Source organism: Fusarium pseudograminearum, chromosome 1 (genome assembly GCF_000303195.2).
Source record: "Fusarium pseudograminearum CS3096 chromosome 1, whole genome shotgun sequence".
NCBI lineage: Eukaryota > Fungi > Ascomycota > Sordariomycetes > Hypocreales > Nectriaceae > Fusarium > Fusarium pseudograminearum.
The window spans coordinates 4,704,226-4,716,744 of record NC_031951.1 but is presented as its reverse complement, the minus strand read 5'-3'; the positions used below and the strand labels follow the sequence as shown (position 1 = coordinate 4,716,744).

At 48.1% G+C, this 12,519-nt stretch overlaps 2 protein-coding genes across 2 annotated transcripts, besides 3 other annotated features; both read left to right on the top strand.

The window, feature by feature from the left end:
• The first annotated feature begins 892 nt into the window (after positions 1 to 892).
• Positions 893 to 946: a microsatellite.
• A 713-nt stretch (positions 947 to 1,659) lies between these two features.
• Positions 1,660 to 1,686: a microsatellite.
• Positions 1,687 to 2,613: 927 nt separating this feature from the next.
• Positions 2,614 to 2,637: a repeat region.
• Positions 2,638 to 5,978: 3,341 nt separating this feature from the next.
• FPSE_08507 (uncharacterized protein) lies at positions 5,979 to 7,337 on the top strand (the record flags this gene model as incomplete). Its single annotated transcript, XM_009261625.1, has 2 exons — positions 5,979 to 6,229; positions 6,302 to 7,337. The coding sequence occupies 2 exons, from the start codon at positions 5,979 to 5,981 to the stop codon at positions 7,335 to 7,337; spliced, it is 1,287 nt and encodes a 428-aa protein (XP_009259900.1).
• An 870-nt stretch (positions 7,338 to 8,207) lies between these two features.
• FPSE_08508 (uncharacterized protein) lies at positions 8,208 to 9,612 on the top strand (the record flags this gene model as incomplete). Its single annotated transcript, XM_009261626.1, has 2 exons — positions 8,208 to 8,370; positions 8,432 to 9,612. 2 exons carry the CDS (start codon positions 8,208 to 8,210, stop codon positions 9,610 to 9,612), a joined length of 1,344 nt encoding a protein of 447 aa, XP_009259901.1.
• Positions 9,613 to 12,519: the final 2,907 nt, after the last annotated feature.

Sequence of the window (12,519 nt, the reverse complement as noted above, 5' to 3'; positions counted from 1 at the left end):
GGAGAAGGGAAAGTAGCAAAAAGGAAGGACGAGTCAAGGAAGCAGCAGTTGAATGGCTAATAAAGCACCCAACGGAGCAAATGGAAGGAAGGTAGGGCAAATACGTAGTGTTGGAAGGATGGACTGTGAGCTGTAAAACAAGAACAAGGAATCGCGATACGTACCAGCAGGGGTCGCCGCAATCGCTGAAGGCATCGAGTAAAGAGGGAGACTAGGCTCCTCCAAATCGGACTTTCTTGGTCTAGCAGCCAATCAAGACTGAAAGTCGTCCTGACAAGGCCCGGCACAATGGTCCACAGGGGGTCCTCAGTAGGCGGTCCCTTTCAGTAAGGTAAGGATGGGTTGAGTTGGGTGGCGTTATTCTGTCAGGGTGCGTCGGTAGGTTGACCGTAGGTGAGAGTGAAGAGACCAATCCCAGTGCAGTTGGAGGCCGACTCTTGACTTTTCGGTGGTGCCGTGCTGCGTCTGGCACTGGTCCGCCCTGGCCCCTGGTAGCTTTGGAGTGCTGCACTTGTACTTGCACTTGCGCTGCAGTAGGCCTGAGTGGAGAAAGATGCAGGACCCTAAAAACCTGCGGTAGTGGCGTAGGTACCTTGGAAGGGCGGCAGGTTGCTGCAGTATGCACAACAAAGTCTAGGTTTTTTTTAGCTTCCCGCGGGAAATGATGGGTGTTTTTGTAAGTGAGAAAGAGTAGACGAACCTGGGCCAGGCCCTGGCAAAAGTTGAAATGAAGTTGAGGTCTGGGTCGATAAAGATCTTTCCTCTTTGGGGGTTCTGTTGAGGCGAGGCAAGGTGAGGACTCGTCAAAGCCCTTGCCCTACCATCCAAAGTCTGTACTGGACTGGACTGCACGTACTCGTTTTCGAATGAGTCGGTCCCTCTTCCTTTTCCCTTGTGTTGTGTTGTGTTGTGTTGGGTTGCGTTGTGCTTTGCTGTGCTGTGCTGTCTGCCTCGTTCGATACCTTGTGATCTAAGCTGAGGCTCGTCACTTTGTAAGCTCTTGGCGTAGTCCTCTTTTTCTTGTCTCTCTGCTGGTTATTTGCCTGTTTGCGATACGTCACTCTGAATTAGGCTGTGCTCATCAGAGGGTCTTGCAGATCAAGAGAGAGAAAGGGCAGCAGGTTGCGATAATTATACTTGGCTCGTTGGTCAGCCGCGAGATATCGTTGCTTGGGTATTGCTCCTCCTTCCACTAATGGGGGTTTTGGCTGGGTATCAGGAGAGCGACAGGACGATGTGAGGTGATGTGAACCCAGTTCGCTGGGTCCGGGGCTGTTTATTAAGAGCCAGAGGAGCCCCGAGTAACTGGCCGCCGCAAAAACCTTGAAGGCTGTCCACAGAAACTCATTGCGGCTAACTTTTTAATGCTACGTATCAGACTTTGCTGTACTGTCTGTCGACAAGGTGAAAACCCCCCCAAGGTGAGATAAGAAAAGCTAAAGTCCCCAGCCAAGGTGTGTCTGCTGGCCCCAATATCAATGGCTCGTGAGACTCTTTGCCCTTCAGGTGGCGCTGCGCCTGTGTGTGCGAGTGTGCATTGAATTGACCCCTCGGCCTAGTTTGCACCGACTTACATCATACAGTACTCAGCTGCCTGTATATCGACCTACCTTGGCACGCTACGTTCAGGTACTGTACTGCATGCAGCACACCTTGATCCTTTGCTTTGCTTTGCTTTGTTCTGCTCAAGTCATCAACTATCATGCCCCTTTTAGGTAGCATGGATGGCATACGAATGCACGTTCCGTGGTAATAGTATCATTCTCAACGAGATGGGCTGGTTCAGGCCACATGTAATATCCCCGGGTCCCGGGATCCAGCTGGGGTCTCCTATTTAGACGTACGTTGGATACTGCGATTAAGATGCACAGAGCGGTATGTCATGGCCTTGCGCGTCCAGGTTACTCAAATCTACGACATCTTACTCTGCAGTATCCCACGTCCGAGAGATGCTGCATCATGGTTAGATCCTCTTTGCGGCGTACCCATCGGGTTTCTCCCTTTTGGGTAAACCCCAAAAGCCGAGTTTCAAGATCTTCGGATTCGTGACTCCGTGGCCATTTTTGGGTGTTGTCGCTGACTCTGTTTAAGATTCCAGTCGCATGTCTGACAAGCATTTTTATCATTATTTTGGCTTTGTATAGAGCCTTTTGTGGTGTAATTTTCTATGGAACGGTGGCTTGCAAGTCCTCCGCTAAGACAAGACAGGCTTAAAACAAGTCAAAGCAAGTTATGATTCTCAAACTCATCGAGAATTTCTGAGTCCTCTTTCTCCAACTCGCTAGTCTCGCTTGAAGCTGTTGAGAAACGGAAGGGATGAGAACCGGGGAATTGATCTTCATCGTTGTTCTTTGCATTACAGTGCTTGTGCCATTCAAAGTTTCAACACATGACACGGGGCTGTCAGTCGACCTTTTTTGGATGACAGCCCAGCCTCAGTATTGGTGGAACACATGGACATTCAAAATCAGCGATGAAGGGATACGTATCTGTGCTGCACAGCGCATACTAGAAGGTTTCGACTTGTTACAAGCTTGCCGCTCCGCTTGGATGTTGCTCACCTTTTTTTTTGTTAATATTTGGCAGAGAGCCTGCTCATATCAGAGACTGATGATATATATATATATATAATTTTATCTTGTTAACGATTTGATTCAAGTTGAGATATACACGGCAACGAAAGACATGCCCCAAGTTTTGTTGAGAAGCCTAGTAAAATTGTGATATTCAAGCTTAAATTTCTGTCTCTGCGTTGGTGTTCTGTCTGTTCGCAGCCAAGTAATTAGGTACTTAGTATGCATTTACTGCAGAGTACCTAGGCAGGTAATTAGTCTGTGCCATCTTTAACACCATATCGAGTCAAGCTCTAAATGGAACCGAGTTCTCCTCAAAGAAACGCCGCGCTAACAAGTCTTGCTCCTGCACCAAGACCTTCTTCTCCAGTTATGGAAGCTCTCTGACAAGGTACAAGACTCCAAAGATCCTTGCTCCTCTCACCGCGGACCCTAAAAAGGAGTCATCGCTTAGCTTTCTCCGATCTCGCCGCGGGGAACAAGCAATTAGCAACAGCAGAACGCGCTTGCACTTGCAGCTGCATTGCATATGGATGAGGGGGACTTGCCTTAACCCCCACCGTTATCTCTTGCCCAGGCTTTGGTTGATACAGACACCAGAAATTACCCTCATGATATGCGTAAGAATTACAGTGGAAGAGAGGCACAAGGAGGCGCTTCGCTTTTCCCCGTACAGATGTGGGATTCGTAACTAAGCCGTCATATCAAGGTTACTGTCACCCTTGTTTTTTTGCTTTTACATTGACCCTTACACATGCGATTCTACTCCTTACTCGTGTCCTCTCGCCTCGTCGCCCGGTTACAGTCATCTCGCATCCCCTTTCATCACTCCGGTGCGAATCATACCTACCCGTGGGCGCTCAAACGTCCTGAATTCGCCCATAGGGTCCCAGACTCCAAGTATATGTATTGGCCATGGATTCTTGTCCGAGCAAGCCTTAATTATCATAAAATACAAAAGATTTTATGTCCCTGTCCGCTCATTGCTTGACACGAATCAACATGCTATTCTTATCAATCATACGGCTATTACACGATCGTGGCTCTGCTGGCTGCCTCTCCTTGGTTGTATTGATTAATTCATCTCCGTCATACAATGGCCCTGGGCCATGACAGCTGAAGCAATAAGGCCTCCTTGTTTCTAACTCTATGGACCGTCTGACGAGTTACAGCACAGCACAGGCCAGGCGGGGATGGTCCCGATAGGCTATTTGTTAATTAATGTTTCTTCCCTCTGTTGAGTTGTCTGATCACCCGTTGTAGTTATGCCATGGCGCGGTGTCCGCGCCCCATTTCTCGGTGAGCCATGGTCAACAATGCGTGGACACTCAGACACTGTTGCACGATGCCCTATAACCAAACATGTAAGTTCTTTATGCTTAATCCCAGCCAAGATATTTCTCCGGTTTCTGAAACAATGTCTTGGGTCTGCAACTATGGCATGATCGCTACACGCTCATGTTCTTGTTCTGTTTGTTGAGGCCTGCCTGGCATTGTCAATGCTTGCTTCAAAGAACCGACTTGATTCGTTTTCCAACGTGATGTCGTTCGAGTGCAAAGGTGTTCTTCAGATCCAAATAATGCATCTTTATATTTACAAATTAAGTCTCAATAGTGCCGATGGAACGATCCTTTGGCAGAAACCCAGTGCATTTGCTTGCGCGGCACAGCATGTTACCTTTCATAGCATACTAAGTCAATCTCTTCCATGAATGTTGTACTCATTCGATCTTTGCAGAGATACGAGCTTAACAGTACAATCTCTTCTATAAGCTGCGGAGATGTCACCAGCAATAAACCACATCGTTGGTTAACAGGGTACCAATCACCGTCTACATTCAGGCTATCTATGCAAATACCCGGTTGTCATGTTCCTTTAGTAGCTCACGCTCGTTACTGTCCAGTCTAACAGTGTACCATGTACACGGACTCTAGAGGTCTTTCACATGCCAGATTTTCCTATCCATGCAATCATGACGATTCAACAGGTGCGCCAACGCATCGGCATGAGAAGCTCGGCGTGGAAAAGCCTTCCACAAACACAGATACGGCTGAAGGCCGGATTGTCCTAGGAGATGATCACCTTGACCTAATGCAAATAACACTTGACTGTGAGGTTGTGATACATCAATCAAATAAACGGCCTACTGACTCTTGTCACGGTGTTTGGTGGGGAGATCAAAGGTTGGAAGTGATGCCTTCGTCTTGTATTAAATAATTTATATGTGCTCCCAAACACATGTGATTACATCTGATTGCCTGTCCATGCACAATATGGGCTGTTGTATATCCTCTTTGTCTTGTCTTGCACAATGGTGGTGAAACTGAGCCAGATGTAGGGTACGGAAGAGGCTTGTCAATGCACCGCCACATATGCAGGTCCCCGCCACAGTTGATCCACAAGGTTGGCAGAACTTATCGTCAACTTCATTGCTAAGCTGTTGGAGGGAATACAAGATTCGAGAAGACAACATAATCCAAGTGGATGATACATCTGGATGCATAGACTTCAATGTTAATGTATCCTAAAATTTCAACGAGATTTTAGCTGTGAAAGCTTAATCAAAGCTGCTCGCGATCGCAAAAAGGCGCTGTTTGTAGCAGGCCTTTTGAAGATCCTGCCAACGCAGTGAAGAGTTGAACAATCTGGAAAGCAGAAGCGAAAAGGTCATTCATTCACAGCTTGGAACCGACCAAGGCAGACCAAAAGCCGATGCACTTGTCTATAACAGAAACTTAGAAAGAATATCGCGGCAACTGCCAGCTATTGGGCGCCATTGCAGAGGTTTACTTTCTTGCCAGTCGTTGACACTGCCAGAGTAGACTACAGCTTCGATCACCTCAAATCACAAAAGTCGCAGGAGAATTTATTCGGACTTTACTCAGCCGATTGCCAAATTCTTTATCCTCCTCACTTTGTATGCCTTATTGTTCTCTTGATATTCTTTTATCAAAGTGTCTCCCTTTAGAGGCTCAAGAAAAGTAAGCGCCTTCCTCAAAAGCCAGCACTATGAGTAAGAGACAGCTGTTAACAGAAGCACTAAAGGCAGAAAGAGAGATTGAATAGCAGGCCCTGAGAGTGGCCCGCTCCTGCCTGAATTCATCTCAACTTGAAGCCTGCACCTTCCAGGTTCTTCATCTCCCCGTAGCAACGGTCGCCTTGTTTTTATCATCTTCAAATATACCACCCTCAACTCCTCTCAACAAGGCGACTCATCTTGGAAATTCGGCTATCTCTCTACCACATCACCGTGTCAACCTCGCATCACCACGCTGCTGTTGACTTGGGTTTGAGGCATAATCGTCGCATCTAGTCCGTCCCACACAAGCAGTTATAATATCGTCTCCAGCTGACTATTATCCCCAGATCGTGATCAAGGCTACCCATTTTGCACTCCAGACAAAATGTCCACCGAACTGGCTCCTGAGGTCTCCCTCACCCCTGATTCGGCCGAAGCGGCTCTGCCAGCCAAGCCCGAGCATCGCGGCCCCTCTGAGATTGTGCCAAACCTTTTGATTGATGACTTTAAGGAGAAACAGATTCGGCGCGGTGTCTTGATACCCCTCAAGACAACGCAAGAGGTTCGGCAAGATCATACCATCACCCATGCATACATCACACGAGCACCTACCAGGCAGGCCAACGATGTCATCACGTACGCTCTTTCCAAACCACGACTGCGCTCGCTGAAGTGATTAAGCGGCACTGTTTACTGACAGTTCTTTAGGGCCTTGCGTAACATGCGACCAGATGACAATAGCGCTAACCCCCTACCTCATCTGCGACGATGTTCTAAGCCTGGTGATCTGCCTGCCCACCTTAAAACCCAGTTCATGAATGATACTGCTGTGGGCCGCCAGATTCATACAGCGAAGTCGACTTGGATTTATATCATCATCGGAGAAGTCAAGGACTTCACACAAGAGGAGCTCACCGAAGTTTTATCTATCATCGAGGGCGACGAGGGCGAGCTCTTCATTGAAAAGATCCCCATCCCCCTGCTTGCTCCAACATCACAAGTACAAGCAGCCATGTGGTCTTCTCAGTTTTGGCCCACCGTATATCGGAAGAACAACCCCTTAGGACCACACCCTAGTATAGTAGCCCGGGGCACTGAAGATATCAAGGATGACAGTTCTGTTTGGATGGCACTAGCCCATCGTGTTGCTTTACAAGCTAAAGAAACCGGGATCGGCGAAGCTATCGGAGCTGTAATCGTCCAGAGAGATGGTGGAAAAGTCGAACTGGTCGGGGTTGCGGGAGACGCTCGCTGGCACCAGGAGTGCGGCCCGCTGGGGGGTACCAGCAACCCTATGACACACTGCGTTGTCCGTGCTATCAGCATGGTGGCTCAGAAGCTTGTTCGACACGAGAGACGAGCTGTTGGCCTCCCTTTTAACCCACCCAATCTCGATTACGATGCATTCCAGGACGGACCACTCCTTGAGATTGAGAAGAAGTGCTTTGTACAGGAGCACCCGAACAAGGACGGCTATCTCTGCCATGGCCTTGAGCTTTATGTCACTCATGAGCCCTGCGTATCATGCTCTATGGGCATACTCCATTCTCGAATGGGCAAAGCTGTCTTTGCCACGCACATGCCTCGCAGTGGAGGATTGAGCTCAGATGATCGTCCGGATGGGGGTGGAAGAGGATTGGGACTCTTCTGGAGACGAGAGCTCAACTGGAGCTTGATGGCTTGGGAATGGGAACGTGACGGCGTGCCCAACTTGCCTCCTCTTGATCCCATCACTCATGTTTAGGATTACCACCCCCGAGGTCGATGTGAGACTCATCGGCTCCGTTGCCATGCACGCGAAACTGCAGCGACAACGAAGCTCATAGAGAGCAATGATGAAGTAATATTCGCTACACGACACTGGCCAAGACCAACATCAATCAAAGCCAGCGACATGGTTACCGGCAAATACTTATCGCGGTGCGTTTTATGGACTTACTTGCAGCTGGTTCATTGGCTGGAAAACAAACAAAGGGTTTAGATAGTCCTTTATATCCCAGGTGAGAAGTCGATTTGCAGACATTGGTCATGGTCTTGTAAGAGTAGCTTGGGAATGGACGAGATAACATTGGAAGGAATTGGACGCGGTACCTGTTGTATCCTATCTGCATTAACACAATATGACATTGTATCAATTGACTTTTTGTTGACATTGACCTTGACTGTTGCTATGGACTGTACAGTGTGTGTAAGGGAGGACTCTGGCCCCAGCCTTCAGCCCCGCTGTATGATGATGTACCTGACCCGAACCCTAGGTCAATGTTTAATTGAAGGCTCTCTTTGCACGCCACCAAGTACGATAAGCAAGGACCAGTTTTGCTTTTTTTGGGTTTCGGGTTTCTGTTGCTCTTCTTTCTCCGCCACGATGCGCGTCGGCTGACTATTTATATACTACTTTCACCCTCGTGCCGTCATTTATCACTGCGGTTTAGCTTTCACAGCTGTACGTCGCTTCGCAAGCTCGATCAAAGGGTCACTGAGCCATCGCGACCGATCTTTCAACGCTTCGCTACCGCGTACAGAGGCAAGAGGGCCCGTCAACCTTTCAATCTTTGATTTTATCACTTGGAGTAGAATTAAGACAGTTGATCCGGACAACCACGACGACGTCGACATGCCGAAGCGAAACGCACCCTATGGCGGGTATGGAGGAGGGGCTCCCAAAAAGAGAAAGGGTCCAAAGAATTGCTATGGGGTCAGGGCTGGGAGAAAGCCTGGTATCTACGATACCTGGGCCGAATGCGAAGAACAAGTAACAGGCTTTCCAGGGGCAGTTTGTGAGTAGAAATCGGCACAAACACATGTGTGGTTCAGAGAATGCTAACCATGCGCTTGTAGTTCAAGGATTCTATTCGTTCGAAGAAGCTCGTGATTACATGCGTGACACAGATTGGATGCGTAGCATGATGCATCCATCAACCAGTGTCCCTGCGGCGAGCGTCCCTACTGCCCGAATCCCTTCGGTCAGCGCTGCCCAGGCCAGCGTCCCTAAAGTCAGCGCGTCTGGGAAATACTACGCTGTCGCAGTTGGCAGCAAGCCGGGCATCTATGACACCTGGTCCGAGGTCGAACGATACATTAAAGGTGTATCTGGGGCCCGACACAAGAAGTTCAACACGTGGGAAGATGCGAAGGATTTCATTATAAAAAATGGAACACCGGAAACATGCCAGGCTCTTGGGATAGCATCCGCTTCAGGGCAACAAGCACAACAACCATGGCAAAACCCAGCAGTACACGCGCGGGAAACAAGGCTAGAATACCAACCACCGCAAGCACAGTACCAACCGCAGCAGGCACACTATCAACCACCGCAAGCACAGTACCAACCGCAGCAGGCACAATACCAACCGCAGAAAACACAATACGAAAGTGCAGCAGAACAAGTTCGACAAGAACGGATGGCACGACAGGCTCAACACGAACATCAGACTCAACACGAACATCAGACTCAACACGAACATCAGACTCAACGCGAACATCAGATTCAACGCGAAGAGCAGATTCAACGAGAACGACTCGTGCAGCAAAGCCGACAGGAACAACCGGCTCAGGAAGCAATCAGGATTTACACAGATGGCAGCAGTCTTGGAAATGGAAAGCCTGGCTGCAGTGCTGGCCTTGGTGTCTTCTTTGGCCCTGGCGATGTGCGTAACCTCTCCGAGAGACTCCCCGGCCTGCCTCAGACGAACCAGCGAGCTGAACTACTAGCTATACTAAGGGCAATGGAGATGGTACCTCTAAATCAGGTAATAGAGATCTGGACCGATAGTAAGTACTCTATCAATTGTGTAACAGAGTGGCATACGAACTGGGAGAAGAGGGGTTGGAGGACTGCTCAAGGAAAGCCTGTCATGAACCTCGACATCATACGCGACATATTAGCCAAGAAGAGAGAGAGAGAAGCTGCCGGGGCAGTCACAAAGTTCCAATGGGTTAAAGGACATGGATCAAATCCGGGTAACATCGAGGCCGATCGTCTAGCCAACGTAGGATCCCGAATGCCACGAGTCCATTAGGCTGTATCCTCAAACTGAACGGATGGGCTCTTTCTGGAGGGGCTGGGATAACGTTATGAGGAAATCTAGCTGGTAAAGCTTTCCTTGATACGTTTTGTAATACTGTTTATTTACTACATTCGACACTTACACACGGGTATTGGTTCAATGGAGCTGGAGTTATCCGGAGATTTAGGTCCTCTTTGGCATAATGGTGTCCTGCCTGTCCTGTTAACCTTTCTATTAATTGGGTATTATCTGGTGTGCCACTGTAGTATCAGGTAGCATGCGAAGTAAGGGAACCCTTCTCGCCATTGAACTCTAGTGGCGTGATTGTTGGCTATCAAAGTCACTGATAAGAACAGACTTCCAAGGCGTTTCTTGCTGGACAAGAGATTTGTTAATGCAAGCTGATGCACAACCACTGCAGTCAGAAAATGTGCCCTTGCGTGATAGGTTTCATGACTTATCACTTTGGAAAACATATTACAGGGAGTCAGGGACGTTTGCATCTGCACAACATGAGCAAGCCTATCCACGTTTAGCCCTTGCCTCTCGTTCTTCCGGGAAGAGTAGCCGGGACCTAGCGAGCGGCTCATGAAGGGGGAACATGTTAATACCACCGCATGTACATGAGCTGGTCAAGGCACTGTACTGTAGATCTCAGATTGCGCTCCGACGTGGGGGGAAGGGGGCTAGGGGTTCTCTCGTTCTGATGGAGGCTGACAACGGGCGCTTGATGGTTCAAGGTTCAACCTTGGCGGAGAAACCGTTGAGAGGGGATGCATGCAAACCCTTGGCCTCGACTTTACTACATGAAGTATAGAAGCGAGAGGCTGGAAAGGGAAATACATGGTATGTTATCCCCTGGTGCAGGAGTGTGGCTGCCACTCATTACTCCGTACCGAGATGCTGATGGTGCGTGGGTATGGGATGTGAAAGGAATCGTACCAGGTGGCTTGGGTTTGCAGGTATCTAGGGTTCGGGGAAAAGCGTAGCTCTGTGGGCATGGAATTAAACTCTGTACTAAGTATGGCTGTGGTGATGGTGTTGCGATTTCCCGAATAGAGTAGTCGGAACGACAACGAGATATTTTATTGCCCCAATTGAGTTCTTGTTACGATATGTATATGAGAAAACAACTAAGCACCTATTAGATGCAATCGAATAGTGATCAAGCACACAGATTCCCTTATTCGTAGTGCTAGCTAGATCCGACTAGAAGCGGCCCGAGTACTTAACTTAGATCGGGCCGTTGAGATGGACGATGATACAGTATTAGGGATCGACTCGGTACAAAAGTCTGAGAGACATTTATCAGGCAATCTAATGGCTAAAGGCAGTAAAGTGCAAAGTGAGGCAGTTACAATAACAACAACAGCTGTTATGTGATTGGAAACGTAAACGGCAACTTGGGTTTAGTGATGTCAGAATGACTTCGAGAAATGCCTCGTTGCAACATAGTAATCGAATACTTGCGTTGTTTTTTCTTAGCCAAGGTTTCGCCTTCTGTGGACCGCAGCAGAGACCTGAGCATCTGCTTTGTCGTACCAATGTTGAATATAGTATTCCGAGTCTATTGCTGATGAGTTACTCAGATCATGATTGGGAGCCGCAAAAGCACATAAGACAGACCGAGATACTGCATCAGCACAATCTTACATACGGATACAAAGGAGCCGATGTCGCATTATCGTAAACGAATGTTGCTGCAAAAACGCAGCAGAGAGTTTGTGTGGTTGGTTGGTTGGTTGGCAGCACCACATTATCTCTCGCCTTTGGAGGTTGGTTGTGGTGTCCAAGTTTACCCAATTAGTAGAGATGCAGCCGCAATCTTGCATAATACTACCAATAAACTACCTAACGAAAATGATGCTTTGCTGTACGGGAACATACCGGGTGATAATGACGAACTAATGAGAAAATAAACAAAGTTATTCTATTCGGAAACAACTCCAAGGGTGTTTCTCTCTGGAATGGCTTGGAATAAGGCGAGTCTTTGACAAGGATACTGGGATTGACCGAGTTCGTTATCTGAGGTCCAAGAGAGAGAGGTTATCAACGGTTGCATGCAGTGTACGGATAAAAATAGTCTACTCTACTCTAGAGACCCCTGTTTTGTATGGCATTTGCCGCGTGTTGAGTCTCGACAAGCCGTCGATATTGACAAGAAACAAAAGGGTCTATCCTCTGTCTTACTTCGGGGTGCTTTTCCAGACCCAAGCATTGGCTCCTATACACGCCACAAGACAACGGTTGCACGATTGTCCAATACGAGGGCATTTTGTTTTTAGGATTCTGGCATCTATCGAGACTCCGAGTATGTACGCAGCAATGGGTCTGAGACGCCTCGAGGCCAAGGCAAGGGCACCGCACCGCGGCAAGCCAACGCCCGCACGTTGTGGGATGGCAGGATGTAAATTGAAGTTGCAATGACTCTGATGCTGGGCTTTGCAATACAGTCCAGGTCCAATTGGCTCTCGTACGCTTTGTAAGACATCAAAGAAAGATAATTAGCTTGCTGCTTTGAGTGGTCATCAATGCATGTCTCTGCTTAGCACTGTTGTCAGAGACATATAAAAGCTATTGCGTCGATGCTGAGCCCAATGTGGTTATACGCAAGGGATGAGAAACATAATCAACGTGGCGGTCTAAGAAATCCAGAATGTGAAGGAATGCAAGTCCAAGACAAAAGATCATCGAATCGAATTGAGGTTATCTCCAACATCTATCTCTATCTATTTCCTTATCTCCTTGATCAACACGCAATGTGTGGCTTGGCTTTACCACATCTGGAGTTATAAAAGTATGTCTAAGAAAAGGACCAGTACCTGATTGCTTGGAACGACATCCTGCCACTTCTTTTGTCTTGGATAACTGAAACCTTTTTTTATAATGGATATGAAATTTGATAGAGGCAACAGGCTT